This window comes from Micromys minutus (assembly GCF_963924665.1).
Source record: "Micromys minutus genome assembly, chromosome: 4".
NCBI classification, from domain to species: domain Eukaryota; kingdom Metazoa; phylum Chordata; class Mammalia; order Rodentia; family Muridae; genus Micromys; species Micromys minutus.
In genome coordinates, this window is record NC_137973.1 from 43,630,798 (window position 1) to 43,653,344 (window position 22,547).

Here is a 22,547-nt window from a genome sequence, read left to right on the forward strand (position 1 = left end):
AGGAGCTTTTTTTAAATTGTATTATCTTTGACTATTGTGTCAATGTTTTCTATGGTATCTTCTGTACCTGAGATTCTCTCTTCTATCTTTTGTATTCTGTTGGTGATACTAATATCCATGACTCCTGATCTCTCCTAGGTTTTCTGTCTCTGAGGTTGTCTCCTTCTGTGTTTTCTTCACTGTTTCTATTTTAGATTTTGAATAATTTTGTTCAATTCCTTCAACATTTTGGTTGTTTTCTTGTAAATCTTTATTAGGATTTTTGTGTTTTCTCTTTAAGGGCTTCTACCTACTTACCTGTAATATCCTGTATTTCTTTAAGGCAATTATTTGTGTCTATCTTAAAGTCCTCTATCATTATCTTGAGATGGAATTTAAAATCCAAATCTTGCTTTTCTGGTGTGTTGGTGTATCTAGGACTTACTAGAGTGGGAACAATGGGTTCTGATAATGCTTGGTTTCTGATGATTAGGTTCTTCAGCTTGCCTCTCACTATCTGTTTATCTCTTGTGTTAGTTGGTTTTACTGTCTCTGACTGGATCCTGTCCTTTCTGCAAACCTGTGAACTTGTGATCTTGCTAATTTAGGAGTATCAGCTCCTGAAAAACCAGCTCTCTCAAGGCAGTATTTGGGTTTGGAGATCTGTACCAAAATGTTAACTTTTGGGGGCACCGATAGAGACTGGGTAGATCTTGTCTCCAGTTATTCCTTAGTTCCTGACCCCTGTGGTCTCCTGCAGGTCTCTCTTTGGCCAGTTATTGGAGCAAAAATGTTTCTCTCTCAACCGGGAGACTCTCCCAGGTGGAGATTTGTAAATTAGTGTCTTAATCTTCTCAAAATTCCTGTGAGGAAAGAACTGTTATCCTCTCCTCACACTAAGAATTGAAAACAGGATGAGGATAACAGTGAAGACAGATTATTAGCAAATACAGGAATACAGATTTGTTCTTGTAACACACTGCCAAATTGTGAGAGTGTTTATTGCTGTCTTGAGGTGTTTTAATCACAGCCTGATCTTTTATGGAAAGTGTTGATTTCAAGATTTTTCTGTATCAGTTTTAAAGCCCTCCATCAAGGTTTTTTTTTTTTTTTTGTATTGATGACTAGAACATTGAATTGATTCCTTAGCCATTGGATCCATATGTCATTTTCTGGCTTATATACAGTTGTGAAGAATTATAGTAGTCCATAGAAAGCTAGTCAAATCAGGAGAGGGAATATCTAAACAGTCAGGGAAAACGAAAGGAGGTTATGGTCACTTGGCAAGGACTAACTTGGTGGTGAATAATATGTAAAGAGTTAAGGGAGTAAAATACTTATTTCTCAGAAAAAAAAAAGTCTTTCTGGAGAAAATATTCTGAAAAACCAATTATTTGAGGGACAGTGAGTAGAACAGATAGAACAAGGCTGTGAGGCTGAAGCCAATGTCTTTAATAGTAGCTTAACCGTTGCCTTTCTAGTGACCTTGGCAAGTCTTGGCCTTAAATATATATCAGATGCTTGAAATTGTGTGTGTGTGTGTGTGTGTGTGTGTGTGTGTGTGTGTCTGTCTGTCTGTCTGTCTGTCTGTCTGTCTTTCATACTCTCCTATTAAAAGATCATCAGGACCTGAAGGTGATTATGTGGGCCATTGTCACTTAGGGAAAGCTTTAAACTAAGCTTGACAACTGTGATGACCTGAGTTCTCAGGTAGCCAGATATCTGAGACAGCAACAGATAACCTCAGGAAATCCTTTCCAAAGTTGTGAGTTCATGGCTTCCAGTGACCACAGAAAGCTCACAGTCCCTCATTAATAAAAGAACCCCACCCCCCAAAAAAGAATCAACATTTTTGCTGAAAGAGCTTTAATATGTTAATTATGGTAGCAAGCAGTCAGTGTCTCCTTTAACACAGAGAGAAACTGAATATTCTTACAGCAGGATTCATTTTGAACCTCAGGAAGGACTCTTTTCTGCTTCATAGAAATGTATCCTAATTTCATGCCCCCACACTTCGTAGCTTGTTACCTGGTCCATTACTCTGACATGTAACTTGATAAAGCTCAGGTTCTTGTGATATCGGTTTTCAGAGCTGGCTTCTCCCAGCTGCTGCTTTGAAGTACCAGATAACATTCTTAGCCTTGCATGAAGCCTGTGGCTTGCTGTTCAACGTCTCATTGTCATGTGGCTCTTTCTGACTTTTTGCTGTATGGTTCTATGATAATCTTGCCCTTTCTCTGCTTTTTAAAGAGGCCAAACCTTAGGCATTTCTAGGTGGCTAATCATTCCATCCTCAGAATTGTGTAGGTTATTCAGGAAATAGTTCTTTTACTTCTTAAGCATGTAAAGTTTGGCCTTTACATGTGCAGGGATGTCACTGGGCTATACACATAAGTGTTAGTGGGTCCTGTGAACGAAGATATTGTCTGTGCTCCTTCACAAACAGACAAAAGCCTATTTCCTTCATGTGGCACCCTGAGGCTTACAGTTATGCTTTCGATCCAAAGGCATCCACTGCTCAGAGAATCTAGAGCAGTTACAGCTCAATGACTACCATTTGGGAAAAGCCAGCTCTCTCACTAGCCAACACTGTGGGCCACCTAAAACTGGAGGGGACAACCTTCTCTGGATGAAGCATCTTTTGGGAGAAACAGAACTGTCAATACCCAAAGGTTTCTGGAACTTGTTTATGGGTAGCCAGTATTAAGACTTTTCAAGGCCTGGGCTATTGTAATAGAATATTAACGTGGGAGTTAAAAAAAAGTCACCTCCTGTCTCCCCTACTTAGAACAAAATTGCTTCTGTAATTTTAAAGAACTATTTTGCAACACATTTAATGGGAAGGTTAGAGGACTGAATCTAACAGGTGATTAGAGAGCTAACACATGCTTCCAAATGGTAAAATCAGGGATAAATCTTTTTCTGCATTTTGAAGAGGGAAAAAGGCAAAGTCACAATTGTAAGTGGGACCCAGAAAGAATCAACCCAGCAATCACAGAACAACATGTCCTGATAGAGCAATGCTACTCACAGGTGTTTGCAGTGCCTTTGGGGATGGGGAGGTATGAGCCTGGACTCCAAGGTCGGCCCTGGTAGTTCTTCTTGCATTTCCCACAGTCTGGACCTGTAGTGTTGTGCTCACATTCACAAGTCAGTTTGCTGTTGTCATACACACACATTGTGGCATGCAGGTTGCACTTGCACCTGGGCAGAGGAGAGACAAAGAGTTCAGTGTTAGTCGAGTTGGTCTAGCCACAGAAGGGATGCCTGGAGCCCTCAAACCAGGTACCATTTTTGTGCTATACAGAAATAAGTGGCGAAACATGGGAGTCCTGCAGGCTTAGCCATAAAAAGCTTTGAAACAAGGGCCTTTTGGAGTAGGGACCATTGAAATGTACTCATCTGTGAGCTACATTCTGAGGAAGCCTAATACTAGTCCAGTCTACATGGGTCTGAAGCTCTGCTTGGACAGCTGTGCTCCTAAAGACTTTCCTCCAAAGCCATCCAACATATAGTCTCCAGTGGATGGTATGTCTGTGACATTGAAAGTTTGGAAACATTATCAGTTTCTTTGGCTTTAAAGAAAGATGTTGTCTTTTCATATCATTGAGACAAATCTCATTTGCTGATTGAAAAAAAATCATGACAACCATTGAAAGAACTTGCTACTCAGTATTTTTCTAAGGACTTGAAAGCTCCCTGACCTCAAGCTATATTACAAGGCAATTGTGCTGAAAACTGCATGATACTGGTACAGAAATAGGCATGTGGATCAATGGAATAGAATAGAAGATCCAGAAATGAGCCCTCATGTATATGGTCACCTGATTTATGACAAAGGAGCAGTAAACATTCAATGGAAAAAGGACAGCCTATTCAACAAATGGTGCTGGTCCAACTGGCACTCAGCATGCAAAAGAATGAAAATAGACCCTTTCTTATCTCCTTGTACAAAGCTCAAGTGTAAGTGGATCAAAGATCTCCACATTAAACCAGATACACTGAAAGTATTAGATGAGAAAGTAGGGAAAACCTTAAAACACATAGGCACAGGAGAAAATTTTCTGAACAAAACACCAATGGCTCAAGCTCTAAGGTCAAAGATTAACAAATGGGACTTAATGAGATTGCAAAGTTTCTGTAAGGCTACACATCAGATAGAGGCCTAATATTCAAGGTATACAAAGAACTCAAAAAGCTAGACACCAGAGAATCAAATAACCCTATTAAAAAATGGGGTAGAGAGCTAAACAAAACGTTCTCAGTTGAGGAATATCGAATGGCTGAGAAACATCTGAGGAAGTGCTCAACATCCTTAGCCATCAGGGAAATGCAAATCAAAACAACCCTGAGATTCCACCTCACACCAGTCAGATTGGCCAAGATCCAAAACTCAGATGACAACAGATGCTGGCGAGGTTGCAGAGAAAGAGGAACACTTCTCCATTGTTGGTGGGGTTGCAAACTAATACAACCACTCTGGAAATCAGTCTGGCGATACCTCAGAAAATTGGACATAGTACTACCTGAAGACCCAGCTATTCCACTTCTGGGCATACACCCCAGAGACACTTTAATACACAACAAAGATATATGCACCACAATGTTCATAGCGGCTCTATTTATAATAGCCAGAAGCTGGAAAGAACCCAGATGTCCTTCAGAAGATGAATGGATACAAAAATTGTGGTACATTTACACAATGGAATACTACTCAGCCACCAGAAACAATGACTTAACCAAATTCTTAAGAAAATGGTTGCATCTAGAGAATATCATCCTGAGTGAGCTAACCCAGTCACAAAAGAACAGACATAATATGCAGTCACTGATAGTGGGATGCTAGCCCCAGAGGCTCGCACTGCCCCAGAAACAACTCACAGACTGTATGAAGTCCAAGAAAAAAACAAAAAATAGTCATGTTCAATCCTTACCCACCAAGAACACATTGACAAATTCCGAGTTGTACCCTGTATTACATGTACTGTCTGCTCATTGTAAAAAAAAAAAAAAAAAAAAAAAAGAATCTTTACACACCAAGAAAACTTTGACTATTTCCAGGTTGCATCTTGTTTTATATGTACTTTATGCTCATTGTTACTGGTGGGATCTTCATCACACTATCAAACCTTTAAAAAAAAATAAGTACTGACAAAAATTGTATTGTATAATTTTATGCAAAATATGCTTAAAATCTGTACATTTATCTTTGTTTTGTAAAATAAAGTTGTTTAAAAAAAGAAAGAAAAACCAGTGATTGAAGCTAAAAAAAAAAGAAAAGAAAGAAAGAAAGCTTATAATTAGGTTTTCTCATTCTGGCACTAAATAATCACAGGAACTTTCTCATCAAGTTCCTCCCCGCCCCCGTCCCAAGGTCGGGGGTAAGACTGAAATCTTCACACTGCCCATTCACAACATGCATTAAACCCTATGGCTATCACAAGGTCTCTCAGAAACAGGTAAAGTGGCCAGAAATCCTAGAAAATATGAAATAAAGAAACAAACATGTCAGTGACAGTAATTGGAGGCCACTACCTGTGACTTACAAAGAGCAGTGACATATTAGAAGAAACAATGGAAAACATGATTTCCTAACCCACTCCTACATTCAAAGTCTTTGCCTAAAATTGTGAAGACCAACTTGCGATTTGTCAGGGCAGCAAGTAGAAAATTGTCTCACATTCTTTTTAGGTCATATCCTCAGGGGGAAACCTTACCTTGACAGAATGACCATGAATAGGAATGTGCCCACACAGAGCAGAATGACCATGAATAGAGAGATCTGTGCCCACACAGAGAAGACCAGGGATAAAATACCAACATACGTCAGACTCAGAAACTGAAATGTCACCTGTGTGTAGGTGTGTTAAAATGAGAATCTTCTGTGAACTAGGTAAGAATAGCCAGGCCAAGATTCATAAAGACAAATACTGTGCTGTTTTTTTTTTTTTTTTTTTTTTTTGTATTTTCTTTAGAGGAATATGTCATAAACTAGAAAAAAATAACAGAATACACTTTTATAGGTAGAAAATTGGATTGTTTAGCTACTGATGCTATTTCTACTATATATACTAGCAATTCTCTCTTGATGCAAATGGGCGGCTGTTCACTACAAAGAAGAAAATTAATGGCTATGGCTGTGACCTGGAGATCCTTGGTTTTCTTCTAAGAATGTGTAGCTCTGGATGTAATGGCCACAGGGTCAAATCTCTCTTGAAAGACCAAGCCTCAGTTTCCTAGTGGCTCTTCCGTAATGAATAATATTTCTAGCTACATAATCCTCTGTGTACTTATTTATGATAAGGTGAAAGAATGGTCACATTAAAATAATAGAAATCCAACTTAAATATATAAATAGCCTATTTTGAAAATTCATGTGTTCACCATCTGCCTAAAAGGAAAGAAGGAAGTAATTCATTTAAACAGTGTTTAATTGTGAACCAGGCCCTAAAACAATCTCTTATAGGCAGGCAGTTACATGTGCGAGTGTATTTTATTAAAAGACCTTGTTCTTTCCTGACATTAGCACCTTTATTTATGGATGTGTTTGTACATATGGAGGATGTTTGAAACCCAAGTGAGAGAAGCACCAGCTCCCATTGGTTTAACATCCTATCTGGTGCTAAAAAATTTCAAATGAGGAAATGAACAATGCGACCCCAAAGAATACACTTGTTTTATGTTTGAAGACTGAGAATGCAAACTGTCAGTATGAACTGGATTATATGTCTTGAAACTTTTAATATGTGCATACTCATAACTGTTCTCTGAGGTCCAGGTAATTTCCATTCTAAAGGCATTGTATTAGCTGGAAAGATATTCTTTGAATAACAAAAGGAGGCGAGAGGAGGATAGATAGCTGCCACTATTTTTTTTTCCTCAGATTTCTTGCAGTAAAAGATTCATTCTTACTTGTCTACAAGCTTGTTATTGAAGGTTCAACTCAGTAAATAACCTTTAATCAAAACTCATACACATCTCTAGCATTAATTTGTTATTAATTATTTACATGTGTTAGTTTGTGTAATTGTTACTTAAGGTTCTTTGCATATTTTAAAAATTAACTCAGTGTATGATTCCTTTTATCCTCTGGAAAGAACAGTATCCAATGTGTACCTAACCTCCTCCATCTACTTTCTTGTCTTAGTTAGGGGTTTCTATTGCTATGATAAAATACCCTGACCAAAGACAACTTTGGCGGAAAGGGTTTATTTTACCTTACAGCATATAAGTACGTTGTTCAGGGATCTTAAGGCAGAAACCTAAGCAGGGAAGAAACCTAGTGGGCAGAATTGAGGTAGAAGCCATGGAAGGTCATTGATTACTAGTAGTATACCCTTCTTCAGCTTACTTTTTTATGCACTCTTGGGCTACCTGCTCAGGACTGGCACCACTGACAGTAATCTAGGCCCTCCCACAACAATCGTTACCCAAGAAAATGGCCCCCACACTTGCCTACAATCCAATTTTATGGTGGCATTTTCTCAGTTGGGATTCCTTCTTTCCAGATGACTCTATCTTGTGTCAAGTTGATGATAGCAACACACAACAAGGACAAAATCCTAAGCAGGACACTGCTTCACTCTTCCTTTTGACCTTCATGTACTTGTATCTTTAATAACTCTCCTCTTTCTCACTCCTTCCAAGGAGCAAATATCTCCTGTTAGAATCATCTGTATCTTCTCTGTGGGAAATCCAATAGATGTTCTCACTTGCCTAGGCTTCCGCGGATGTGTTGACCGTGGATTCCTTTCACCTGCTAACTTTGCCTACTGGATGCTTGAGCTCAGTTCCAGGACCCTGTTTACTGTGGAGTCTCTGCACAAGCTGTTCTTTTAGCTTCTATCTTAACATTATCAGCCACGGACAGTCTTTTTTTTTCCTTTATTTTCTTCTGTCGTCCTAAAGTTTCTTCATTATTATATATGTCTATTGGTTACAGACATTTTTAACCAATTTATCTCTTTCATCAACCCTCAAATGCAAAAATTCTCCTGAAAATATGAAGAAAATTTAAAGGAGACTCAGATTCTCTATGCTACAATGGTCCACAGAAGCCTCTCCTGTTATCAGCAGGTAACAGTATGTGAGTAATGTTTTGACAATCTCTGCAACTGTAGCCTCATCACAGGTCTCTCCAACTGGTCTCAGGTATATTTATTAAAAAAATCTTGTGGACATAAGTTTGAAAGGACCCAAACTAAAATTCTGGGCTTTCTTCTGCTACTCACACCTATTTCTGAGCTTTATTTTATTTTATTTTATTTTGTCTCAGGAAATATTATCTTCGTCAATTGGACCTTCTTTATTTCAGTTTACTTAGAATGGTTCATCCCTGTCACTTTCATGAGCCACCTAACTTCTCATCCTCGCCTACCATGCCCAATCCTCAGATGCCTGCTTCTTTAGCATCTCTTCATCCGTAGCTTTAACACAGATTATGTCTATGATAATAGCTATCAGTGTACTGACTTAGTCTTTTACAACAAGTTCTAAACAGAATTGAATGCTGTAGTTACACTTTTCTCTGCACAACACCAATTCTTAGTTTCAATCAGTCTTTTACTCAAATACCTTTGGCTTATTCCCAACTTAGAACTATGATAAGATTTTGTATTATCAGGATGGGGCCTAAGCCCTATAAATGCTTTCAAATCCCTGTGCACTTTTTGTCTTTTTCTTCTTCTTCTTCTTCTAGCTTTACTGTTAAAACTCCTATCTCTATTCTTGTTTCTTTGAACTCTACATGTCAGGCACTATTACCAAGTATTCTTACTTCAACATTTTCTTTTCTCTCCCATTTTCTTTCGCCTTGTTAATTCTTCTGTTTACATGTGAATTTTGAAAGCTCAGTGCCTGGTTCTTAGCTGATATTCAAACACGATTAGTCAGTCAATTAAATGCATTTCCCACCATGTAGGATACTGATCTTCCATACATGAAGCCCATGTCTCTGCGATAGATTCAGGCTGTATTTCAGTTGTTTTACTGATGTTGCCCTCACTGAGAGGCCACAGTCATATCCATTCATTACAACAAACTCAGCATGCTGCAAGGTGTTTGACACAATAGAGGTGTCCAAATGGTGTTGGATGTTTAGGCAAGAGACTAGAAAATAAGGAAAGCTTATGAAGGTAGAAACTTCATGTGATGTTATCCTGCATCTAGCATAGCAATGGGTTGATAGAGTCCTAAACACTGGGGCAGATCAAACACTCTACAATGTATGCTAAAAACTGTCACATGTCTTGTTACTAGTTTTTACAAAAATTACTCCGTATTTGGCAGAGAGAATTCCATCAAATTTGTAGGATCTTATAAACCTAATTTAATTTTAATTTAAACTCTCGAGGATTTTCCAGATGATTGAAATTGGACCTAAGAGCTGTCTCATAATGATCCTGAAAGATCTAGGAAAAGGACATAGCCCAAGGGAGAATAACAGGGTGTGATGTAACATAGAATGGAGCCTGTGCCTTTTATCTTTAGGTCCTCATGCTGGGAAGGCAACCCTGGTTCAGCTGGTGCTTGGGGAAGCCTTGCTTTGGCAGTGGATAATGCTTAACATGTCCCCAGAAGTAAATCTGATGATCCTGGGTGGATTTGCAGCTGTCCCTCCTAGTCCTTGTGACAGTGATGTGTAAAAGCCAAGTGTTGAAAGTAGATACAATGATACCACAGCTCTGGTCTGTATTTGGAAATAACTCCCTTTCCCTTTTCACAGCTCACTTTATTCTCATCACTCCCATTTCAATCAGAAGCTAAACTCTTTTATTTAGAGCCCCTGCCAACCAGAGTGACTTTTTCTTTGAAGGTAAAAAAGAAAAAAAATAGGAAAGAAAAGAAAATGGATTTCAGGGTTGGGAGATTGCTCTCAATTCTTGATGGTCATGACCTCTGCCCTTGTGATGGGTGGAGGGCAGATTTCTGATCCATTCCACTTGTTTCTGACAGATTCATTATTCATTTCCATGGTCATCCAGTTCCCAAGTCTACTGTCACCTGCAGTACAGGCAGAGATTTAAGTTGCTGCAGATAGTCAAATATCTGGTGCTCTGAAAAGCTGGGCCTATTCACTCATGTTGTTTTCATACAGAGAACTCATATAAAGACACTGCAGATAGAACTAATTGACTTGCATGTACCTTGAAGATCTATTTGTATACAAGGACAAATATCAGGTGCTGTCAAATAAGAGCTTCTCTTTCAGACTTTTAAACAAAAATAAGCTCTTTTCTGTGCTCCAAACTTAATGAACACCAGCGTGTTCTTGCTTTCAACCAGGTCTGTACTTCCTGTGTTTTAGTGACCAGCTGTCATGAGTCAATTTAATCTTGCTTATAAAATCGCTCCAATATTTAGTTCTATGCCACCTGCCAGTAGGTATGAAAAACCCATGCAGTCTGCCCGGTTTTTCTTTATAACTTAATATGTCTATTCTGGGCCAGAATTTCCTGCCAGCCAGAGGTCTGTGTAGTCTATTAGAAATGTTTCCAATAAGGACACAGGACAAGGGGAAACTTGCTATCTAAAAAGTAAAACAGAAAGCAGAGCCAGGTTCTGTCTTGTAGGTTCTGGGTTTATCTACTGTTTCCCCTGGAAAGATTGGTCATGCTTCACAGACATTTCAGACACAGAGTAGGACCCTAGCAATGAAGTCACATGTTTTTATATTTTTGTAAAATCTCCACATATAAGACTTTATGTGTAAGTGATCCTTTACTTAATGAACTGAGCTACACAAGGTATGTTTTAGCCATTACCAGAACTGACCTGAATCTGCCTTTTGTTACAGTTTCCACTCTCTGTTACCCATGATTCTATAAATGGTTTTAGAAAATGTGTTGGCATTAATGTTGGGCATTATAAATATCTTTTAAAGTAGAAGGACAATCATATACAGTGGGTCTGCCATGCTTTTCTGCCTTTGAAGCTCCTTAGCTTGCTTCCCATTGACACATGCATTTCTGGCCCTTACCCCAATAGGTTATTTGAAATGGAGTTTGTAATAAGGCAACTTCGAGATTCCATGTTCTGGTATTAGCATTAAAAATGTGAATCTAATGCTGATGTCTCTACTTACTCACTATTAACACAGAGATGAATTGATAGTAAATCCTGATGATTAACTTGATGAGAATTTAAATCATTATTAAAAATAAGCCTATGAATCTGTTTGGTGAGGGAGATTCTAGACCAGAAAATCTACCCTCAATGTGGGTGGCAGGATTCCTTGGGTTGAGGTCCTCTTCTGACTACAAAGGAAGAGTCGAGCTGACCAGCATTTCCCACCCTTTGCTTTCTGACTGTGGTTGTAATGTAAAGTAATGGTTATAATTGCTTCACACTCTGTGCCATGCCATGCCCACCATGATGGAATGGACTTTCAAAGACGTGACTCCAAATAGGCCTTCTTTCCTTTAGTTGCTTTTGTTTGGTATTTTGTCAGAGTAAAGAAGAAAATAACTATTTCCAGATGACCAACTTAAACAGTGATATTGAGCTAATGTGGACAGAATACTCCTGAGCACAAGGCACTGGACAAGTTTTGTGTTTGTTTGTAGATATCTCACAGCTTCCTATAAAACTTCATAAGAATGTCAAGAGTTCGGCACTAATAACCACAGGTGATGTAATTGCATACTACGGGGTTATATAAACCTCAGACCAAGATGGAGCAGTCATTCCAAGTATGGGCAGCCTGCCTCCAGAGCCCTGAACTTAAAGCCTAGAGGACTTCTCTTTTTAAAGTGTGCTTTAGCCTCAGTTGTTTCATTGGTAAATCATGGACAATAAATTGATGTGTTTCGAAGGTGTCTTATGGAGGCCGAACAAAACGATGTATTCCAGCTGCGACTACCTAGCACAAAAGCCCTACTAAGTATCCTTTAGCTATTAATATTTCTATAATTACTATGCCTACTATCAATTGAGCTACCAGTTCTTCCTGTAAGTATTCTAACAGCATGCATGAAGCAACCTGGAAATGCATATAGGTATTCAAAAGGAAGGGCATATAATCTATTATGTAGGGATGAAGAGACTTACATAGAATATACTTCATAAAATATTTATAGTTTGTCTATTTAGTCATGATGAAATCAGGACTTAGGCTGGTAAGTCTATATTGTCTCTAAGTTATTGATGTTGAACTTGCTTTCAGCCATCAGAGGACCGACTTCTACTGTTAAAAGAATGTGGAAGGATAGACACTGCTGTGGCCTCTTCCATGGGTCCTTATGGTAAAGACTTGCTCTTTGGGTTTCTGCTACTAGAAAGTCGAAGAATCAGGTGACATGGGTGGCATTGGATGAGGAACCCTGGCTCTCAGGTTAGCTCAACTACAGTTAGGGAAAAATAGGTCAAACCTGGAGCACCTGCTTGTCCACTGAAAGGAGCAAGAAAGTAGCATCTGCTTTGTCTCAAGGATATGTTTATCATAAGCACACACTGACCTATCTTTGCATATGCATGTGGTAAGTACTTAATAAACATAAAATATTATTACTACCATCATTATTATGATTAATCTCTTGTCTGGACTTATCATAATCTCACAAGGAAAGAAAAAGTTTCCAGTCTTTCTGGGATCTTCCTATACATTTCTTCCTTTAATAACAGACTTGGGGGTAGCTTACCACTGAATGTACTTTTGGCAAAATATACAATATGTATAGTGCAAATTGAAGTAGAAAGTTGCAAATAATCAACTTTTTTTTTTTTTTTTTTTTTTTTTTTTTTTTTTTTTTTTTTTTTTACAGCTTTCCCTGCATGTGAGGGGAAGAACAAAAGAGACTGGTTTGTGCTTGGATGACTGTAGAGTAGCAGACAGCAGGAGAGAAAGGATTGCCTCTGCAAGACAAAAGGGCTACTTGCCATCCAGTGTGAAAGGTTCTTCTGCCGCAAGGGATTTGAGTATCAACCAGGGCCTCTCTTCTTCTGAGCTCTGCTCTTTAGAAAATAAGTTCTGTAAACAGATTCTCACAGAGTTGCTTTAGAAGGACAAGTAATGGCAGCTGTAGTTTTCTTTGGGAATTTAAAACAAAGATGAAGATCAAGATCAGTCCTTCACCACCATCATGATTCTTTGACCATTTAAAAATATGTAAGGTTATTTCTTGCCTGCCAAATGACAGAACAAGAATCATTCTGTTCTGAATGTATTAAGGAAAATGAGCTATATACTTTGCCTCTTAAAGAAACTTTTAAAAGCTTCATTTAACCCTTCCTTGAGACCCCAAACTTGCTTACAATAAATTGTCTGATTACATGATTCACTAAGCTGCTGGTTATTTTAAGTGATATCAAAAATAGCCCTTTTCTTTTTCTATTTCTAAGCTAGCTAGCAAGGGTAAAGTGCCATGACTGTAAAATTAAAAATAGGAGCTTATACATTTCAGATAATGCACTGTCTGAGATCAGTGCAGAGAAATGATGGTATGGTATGACCTGTTACTAAACTTATGAGTTTCCAACTAATGGTTAGCACAAAGAAAAAAGAGAATTCTTCAAGATGCATCCTATGGTCCAGGTTGCCACTCTGTTCTGAAGACTGTCAAGTAAGAGATAGTGCACCAACACTGGGGTGTCCAGTCCCAGAGATACAGATTCCTACAGATTACATAGCATTCAAGCAGCCATTAAGAGATGAGGCTGGGTAGTCCTAGGTGCTTGGAGTCTGGAAAAAACGGGAGTATGAACTCCTGCTTTTGTTCTGCCATGAACCTACTGGCTTCCTCATGGTATTACAGTCTGTAATACAGGTTTACAGTGAAGACCACATTCAATAGTCTTAGCAGTTAGAAGGACTTTTGATGCATTCAGGAAGTTCATGGATGCTCATCCATTTTGTGGCTCATACTAATGAATTACTTTTAAAAAACTTTTCATAGACTCACACAGGGAATGCTTTCTTTCACCTGGATTTAGGCAGCTCTTCACTGTATATGCCTGCTTTCCTAAAACAAGGCTTATCTAAGCGGATGTATGAGAGTTAGATTACATGGAGCAGGCTAGATAAATAGCTCTTTGAAAAGAAGCCTGAAGAGCCAGCCCTGTGTGCAAGAACAGCAGCCACTTCATCAGCCTTATTCTGTACTTTAGTCTTCACTAAACATTTTGAGAGGAAATTGAATTAGATTCCCATGGGTACTATGGAAAATTGGGGGAAATAGGTTTCTTCTAATTCTCCCTTCTTGAAAAATAAGATAATATCCAGTAAAAAAAAAAGTGTGCACCTGGCACAGACTGTTTTTATTCCCTATATTTGGTGGCCTAGTTTTATTAACCTCTAGAAAAGACAGAGTTTTAAAGGCAAAACCAAGTAATCAAACAAAAGATTAGAATGAAAATCAAAAGAAATACCCAAAAGTAGGAAAAATAATGCCAATAAGAACCTGATCCCACTTTGTGACTGATTACCCAACTATAGCTACAGGACCCTCATCCTACTTCATGACCAATGATGCAAACTGTGACCATCTTAGAATCAATGACTATAAGGCAAAGAAACACAAGGTCTTGTGACAGAATTTAAAACAACAATGAGCTATGACAGTCCAACAGAAATGACATCACCAAGAAAACACAAGTAGCCCATGGACACTGGGTTTATCAGTACCACTGTAATAGTCGGTTAACGGCTTCCTGTCACCATTAAACATCAAAAGAAGATTCAAAACTAGAGCCATGGAAATATCTTACAGGAGAAATATTTTAATTAACATTAACATGGGTCAAAGTTGGACTTTACACACAGGTGAAATATAACCAAGAATCCTGGGTTCAATTGCAAACACTGGATAATCCTGTTCAGGTAAGTCTACTTGAGGCTCATGTAAGAATTCTTTCTAGGATATTGGTATCGGAAAGGAGTGTATTATTTAGGAAGAGACCATCGACAACATTTCTTCAAAAGGAATAGAAGGACATAGCCAACCCCTCCTTTCTTTCAGATGAGAGCTACACATGTTCCTATACATACTCATCCATGAAGAGCTACCTCACCTTAGACCCATTACAATAGAGAAAATTGATCTAGGACAACAAAGTCCAAAACTATAAATGAAAATAAAACTAGGTAGTGGTGACACATGCCATTTATCAGAACTCAGGAAGCAGAGACAAGCCAATCTCTGAGTGTGAGGCCAACTTGGTCTTCAGAGGAAGTTCCAGGATAACCAGACCTACACAGAGAAATTCTATCTTCGAAACCAAAACCAACCAACCAAACAAGTAAACAAACAAATATTTTTTCTTTATAACTTTAACAGAAATTTGTTAAAATGGAAAGTTAGTTAAAATAGAAGGCTAGACAAACTTTCAGGGAATAATTTCTCTGAGGTGCGAAGGATTTGTTCCAAGTTTGACAAATGTGCCACACTGAGTGCTTCACTGACCTCACCTTGTGGCAACATCTTAGCCATTATGCATATAAAAGTAAATGTAGGTCTTCAGTTCCTGCTCTGTAACAAAACTTTTGCCCCAAGACTTCTTATTATCATGGTAAATTTAGGTAGAAAAATTCCAACTTCCAGCTCCAGAGGTCATCAGCAAAGCCAGGTTTACTCAATGAATGGTTTTCATTTTTCTATGCAAAATATTGGTTCAAGCATGAGAATGTGCCCCAGCTGGTGTTGAAGTTGACCTTGGGGTCCTTTCTGGTGCCATTAGATAGTGTCTTTTTTCTTTCATTCTTATTATATTTCTAGAAGGCAAACTTGGAAGTTCTCAGGGTCCCTGAGAAATCCTAGCAGAAAATAAAGTTAGAGGAGAGAGCAAAACAAGAGTCAGGGCCATGAGCAAGTAAATTTCCTGGCTCCTGAGCTCCAGCCTGCCTGAACCCAGATCTAGCCTGGATTTCTGCTTGTGTGAAACAGAATGCTAACTATCTGTTTCATTTAAACTATCTTAAATTATATTTCTACCTAACGAAAGATTCTAACAGACATGAGTAAGAATAAATCATGCCATTTGTCTATGTTCCTACCAACATCAGGCAGATTCAGCTAGGCTGGTCACACTACTTCAAGTCACTGATGACAAAGAGGACAGGGTTAGAAAAGGTGTGCAAAAGTGTTCACTGGATGACCAGATTATTCCGCGAAGAATTTGGGAATGGAGAAATATGACCCGTTGAAGGCAGCCATTAGACAAGCTAGATAAATTTAAAGCTTTTCTTCACCTGTTATTCCAATGTTAGATCTCCTTTCTTTTGTCTTCTCCTCTTTTTTTTTTTTTTTTTTTTTTTTTTTTTTTTTTTTTTTTTACCTTCTCTATTCCTTTGCTTCATGAAATAAAATGGCCCTTTAAATGTAAAGTTTGAAATGGTGTGTTTTGGAGTTAAGGAGCCCTGCGTTAGATAGAGTTCACTCTTAACCCACTCTTAAAACATTTAACCTTAGGTCAGTTGCTATGCTTCTCAGAATCTAGTCCCTTACCTACAAGACAGAGACTAAGATGAGCTGTTTGCATGGCTTATAATTTCTCAATGAGGTAAGGTGTCATAGGCCACTACCAAAGCTTATAAGAGGGTGCTCAATAAACTGTAGTATCCATGAGATATCACCAGGAGTTGTTATAAACATACATTAAACATTTATCAGCTATGAGACTGTGGTTGTATGAAGCTCACAAGGAGGAAGGACTTACTGTTTCAACCCAAGTACTCCTGAGTTTCTCAACTTTGTTTTACATGTAAAAACATCTTTGCATATCAAACATCATATCTTAGAGCTCAGGCATAAAAACTGTTGTGCAGGCCTAAACTTGCATCCCTTGAGCAGGGGTTTCAGTGATGCTTGGTGTGAAGTACTCTTCAGTGTTTATTGGAAAGATGATTTAAATTTACACCTTTACTATGGAAATATGAAAACACCACTTTAGAGAAATAATTACAAGAAACTAACTAGCTCTGCTTTCCTAGTCTATTTTGAACATCCATTTTTAAGAACAGTTTCCTGATGATAATCGATTTCATAACTACAACAAATTTATCAAAGAAAGACAGACATGAACTGTTGCTCCATTTTTATAGGTAAGCAAAAAAATAAATAAATAAATAAAAAATAAATAAAAAAAAAAAGGACAATAGAATAGTCCCAAACCCCAAACCTCAGCCCTAAGGAGTCTACATGATGTGGAATACAAAGCCAGACTATCCTTCTTGCTCAGCTCCTTACCACTTCCCCTCCCTTCCCTTTCACTAACTACACTAAAGTCAGACAACATTTTTTCTTTCCTCTAAGAACACAAAAACTGAGTTTATTTTGGTCCTGATTTTAGCTGCCAAACATGTCTAGTCTGTATTTAATGGGTTATCAAAACTATTTAGTGGTAGAGGAGAGAGATAAGGTTTTCTCTTTCTTTTTTTTCTTTCTTTCTTTCTTTTTTTTTGTTTGGTTTGCTTGAAAAAATAAAACGTGTCCTGCAGAATCATGATTTTTTCCAATGTTGCTCTACCATTCAGACCTCTGTTTCCTTATCTGCAAACCTGGGAATTCTCATAGGCTTATCATGCAGACAAAGTATAAACATCATTAGCCATCTTTAGCATTCCTGCCATTCACTTGGTCTTCACTGCCCTTTGCCATCATCCTGTTTAGGAGATGAACAGCTAACTAAACATCACAGCTTCAGAAACCTCTGTGCGCAGAGTTTTGCATAGCACCTCTGCTTTCAGACGGACAGTTTCCTGACAAAGGAACTTAGTATCTTCCACCAATTCTGGTAACTTCTTGTGCTCACACACTGTAGGTCAGATGCAATATTAAAATTTCAGGTACTTGAACAAAATCTGAAGAATGCTGTCGATCTTAGATGTGAAAACAAGTTTCCTGAAACTCAGGCAGAAGGTTCTAGAAGGTCAAAAGACCTACAGTCTTTAAAGGTCCACTGAGATGGCCATAGAAAAGAAGTGACCTGTGATTTTCCTAATAAAAGCCATGCGATGGTGGCAAGAATGGTCACAATGCAGCCCTGGGCCTTGAGGTTTGCCTTCACTTGAGGGCTCTCCAGAAGAGCAGCCTCTAACAAAAGCAAATGGAAATTGCTTCTCCGGCAGGACTGGAAATATCAAATGCGGAGCATGGTGTAGCCTTTTAATCCACAGGGTAGCAAAGTAAAGGTCAATTACCTCACTTAGAGAAATGAAAGGCATGTAGTAAAAGTCAAATAGATACGGCTGTTAGATAATGTATTTCAAGCATGAAAATGAGGAGTTTTCTATTGCAGGGTTATATTTAATGCCCTGGTAAACACAAGAGCTTTATGACAAAGAGGGAAATATGAGGCTGACAGGGAATCTGTCCGACAGAGTGCCCTCTGCTCGATGTGTGGGTCGGTGTAGTCGTCATTGATTAGTGTCAGGACCCTGCCAGGAAGTAGGCAGACTAGCTGTAGCCATCAGAGTCTAAGGAACAGGTGGTGCTGTGGGTGGTGTAGAGGTTTAAGGCTAAAAAGACCTCCTCTGCAGTTCCATCCCCGTCTCCCTGTCTCTGGGTTGTCTGACCTATGATCCTTGTCACTTGGCTTTACTCTTCTTCTGATATACTTTCTGTGCATCTGACACAAGATGAGTGGCAGCTCAGCTCCTGGGAACGGCTGAATAAAGTTTAAAGGTCTAATGTGTGTCCCACCCCCCAGTTATGACTCGTCCAAGGTTGGTCCCCCACTCTTTCTGCTTCAGAATTGAATTTTCCCCTCAGACAGTATTAAGGTGCATTCTTCCTGGCTTCTGCCTCTGTAGATAATCATATTTGGGTTATTAGGTTTTTCATTTTGATCATTCTAAAGCTCCTACCCAACTAAACCTCTGGTCATGTCTCCTCCCTGGTTAGGCCCTCTGCTTTTTACTTTGTCAGAAACCTCCCCAGAAACACTGCCAGGGTGTTGGGCTTGGATATAGATGTGTTCCTGCTGTTAGTTCATGCAGTTTTACTTGCAGAAACATTGTGGGCTTTTCCCCCCACTGTATTAGAAGGCACAACACTTTAGTCATGGTCTTCAGTTCCTTCAGCTGCACCCGCCTTTGTCTCTTACATAATAAGACTGCAAAATCATTTGCTTTCTGTTTATATCTTCAAAATAAGCATTGACATTCAGTGAGGATATTCACTTAGTTAGAAGCTATTTTTATAATAATTAATGCTCTAAAATTCACCTGATGGCTCTGTGCGAAATATCAACAATGGTCTGATAAAATGTGGGACAGAAATGATGACCTTTGTTCTAGAAATGGTACTTCTGTAAACTTCTTGTCCATGTGGTAAAACAAACAATAATTCCTTCTTTTCAGGGAAGCCTCACCTATGGAATACAACCCAAAGGCAGTTACAAGGTAACCCAAAAGCTGATGAAATCTTTTGATAAGTTTTCTGGTTGGCCATGTGTGTGTATGTGCGTGTGCGCGCGCTTGCGAGCCTGTGTTTCACAGATGTAAATTTCTGAGGATCCTGAAGATTACCACCTACATATGGAAAATAAACAGAGTTTCTTCAACACTTTCCCACAGGAAATTAGGAGAGTCTGTGAGAGAGGACAAGTGTGGCCTCTTCACCTCCATTTCTTTTTTCTTTTTTTTAATTAGATATTCTCTGTATTTACATTTCAGATGTTATCCCCTTTCCTCCAATCCCATCCAACCCCCATCCATTTCTTCTTGGAGAAAATGTTTAGCAGAGATGTCAGGCTAAGCTCGATGCCTACCAACTGTTCTAGATTTGAGAGCTGTGAAGATGGTGTGATGGAGAAATGAGGAGAGTTGAGGAAACCTTCTATTGAATAGGGTACATAAGAATGTCTCCTTATTTCCAGATAGGGGAGAGCATATCCCTTACAGAAGTGCAATTTTCCAAATTATTTTTATGCTGGATATTAGGAGGCTTTGGAAGTATCACAGAGGTATTATGATGTCTCTGTAGCTACAAAATAAGGGGGCTACTGTGTGAGAAATGGCAGCGACTGAATAGCTCCCCAGGTATTCACAGAGAAGCCCATCCACATTGGTACCAGCCAATGCCTTCTGGGAAATTTGCATTACATAACAATGTTCCCTATTTATCCTCTGCGTTGTCCTGTCTTTCAATGTCGCTCACACTTTCCACCAAATCTAGGGAATGGGATGGACAGACCTGTGATCATGAAGCAAGAGTAGAGAACAATTTTCATGGGCACTCAGGATAAAATCTAGGAAACAGCAAGAGAGAAAGCGAATTGTTCAAGACAAAAAAAAAAAAAAAAAAAAAAAAAAAAAAAAAAAAAAAAAACCCAGAAATAGTTTAGCAAATTTCACTCTAGGTACTAAGTCTATAACCACATTAAAATTTTCTATTCAGGAACAGATATAGATGCACATGGCTTTACTTCCAGAGGCAAAGACAGGCAGATTCAAAAACAGACTGGTCTGCATACAGAGTTTGAGGCCATTCAGAGAGATATAGAGGGGCCCTGTCTAAAACAAAAAATCCCACTATTACATACATTGAAAAGCATAATAAAGATTTAAGATAAAAAATAGAATTCAAGATAGATGAAAAATTCACTAGAAAGAGCTAAAATCAAGTAATAGTGAGCCTGTAGGCACTGCCGTAGGACTTCTTTAAAATGAAATGCATAGAGAAATGGGGAAAGCACTGTAAAATGTAAGCCAGCATCACATGACCCGGGATAGAAAGTTAGACAACCAATGTCCTGTAGGGTCAAAGAGAACAAGAGGGCCACCAGGAACAGCAGAGATCCAGGGACACAGGCCTGGTGAAACTGTGCTTTGAGTAGCCAGAGTACAGAGAGGTCTGGGCCAAGAGCCCAGAAAGCACACCCTCCCCCAATTGTTTCAGGGGAGTAGGAACTCTGCTATAGGGACTCAGTTTCCACCCAGAGGGCCTGTGCGTGCAGAACAGTCGCTCAGGCCATCTGCCACCAGAAACAGTGAAGATCCAGGGATGCAGGCCTGGTGAGACAGCAAAATGAAATCAAATGAATACAAATTGGAAAGGAAGAAGTAAAAACATCACTGTTTGCAGATGACATGATAGTGTACGTAAGTGACCCAAAAATTCCACCAGAGAACTTCTACAGCTGATAAACCTGTCCAGCAAAGTGGCTAGATATAAAATTAACTCAAACAAATAAGTTGCCTTCCTCTACTCAAATAACAAACATGCAGAGAAAGAAATTAGGGAAAAGATGCCCTTAAAATAGTCACAAAAACTATGAAATATCTTGGTGTGACTCTAACTAAGCAAGTGAAGGACCTGTACGATAAGAACTTCAAATCTCTAAAGAAGGAAATCGAGGACGATCTTAGTAAATGCAAAGATCTCCCGTGCTCATGGATTGGAAGGATCAACATTGTAAAAATGGACATCTTACCAAAAGCAATCTACAGATTCAATGCAATCCCCATCAAAATTCCAACCCAATTCTTCATAGAGTTGGAAAGAGCAATGTGCAATTTCATCTGGAATAACAAAAGACCTAGAATAGCAAAATCCATCCTCAACAAGAAGAAAACATCTGCAGAAATCACCATCCCTGACTTCAAGCTATATTACAAGGCAATTGTGCTAAAAACTGCATGGTTCTGGTACAGAGATAGGCACCTGGATCAATGGAATAGAATAGAAGATCCACAAATGAGCCTTCACATATATAATCACTTGATTTTTGACAAAGGAGCTGTAACATTCAATGGAAAAAGGACAGCCTCTTCAACAAATGGTGTTGGTCCAACTGGCACTCAGCACGCAGAAGAATGAAAATAGACCCTTTCTTATCTCCTAGTACAAAGTTCAAGTGCAAGTGGATCAGAGATCTCCTCCACATTAAACCAGGCACACTGAAACTATTAGAAGAGAAAGTACGGAAAACCTTAGAACACATAGGCACAGGAGAAAATTTTCTGAACAAAACACCAATGGCTCATGCTCTAAGGTTAAATATTGACAAATGGGACTTAATGAGATTGCAAAGCTTCTGTAATGCTAAGGACACTGTCAAGAAAACAAAACCACTGCTAACAGATTGGGGAAAAAGTCTTTACTAACTCAACATCTGATAGAGGCCTAATATCCAAGGTATACAAAGAACTCAAGAAGTTAGACACCAGAGAATCAAACAACCCTATTAAAAATGGGGTACAGAGCTAAACAAAAAGTTCTCAATTGAGGAATATCGAATGGCTGAGAAGCATCTAAGGAAGTACTGGACATCATTAGCCATCAGAGAAATGCAAATCAAAACAACCCTGAGATTCCACCTCACACCAACCAGAATGGCTAAGATAAAAAATTCAGATGACAGCAGATGCTGGCAAGGATGTGGAGAAAGAGGAACACTTCTCCACTGCTGGTGGGATTGTAAACTGGTACAACCACTCTGGAAATTGGTCTGGTGGTTCCTCAGAATAATGGACATAGCACTACCTGAAGACCCAGTTATTCCACTTCTGGGCATTTACCCCAGAGATGCTCCAACATACAGCAAAGACACATGCACCACAATGTTCATAGCAGCCCTATTTATAATAGCCAGAATCTGGAAGGAACCCAGATGTCCTTCAGTAGATGAAT

The 22,547-nt window shown here is 38.8% G+C and overlaps 1 protein-coding gene across 1 annotated transcript in view; it reads right to left on the reverse strand.

The window, feature by feature from the left end:
* Positions 1-22,547, reverse strand: part of NTNG1 (netrin G1) — a gene marked incomplete at both ends in the record, with an annotated part of 162,993 nt that overhangs the window by 93,217 nt on the left and 47,229 nt on the right. The window contains one exon of the mRNA XM_080916024.1: positions 3,011-3,183. Coding sequence (XP_080772150.1) covers positions 3,011-3,183 — 173 coding nt within the window. The remainder of the gene's footprint in view (positions 1-3,010; positions 3,184-22,547) is intronic.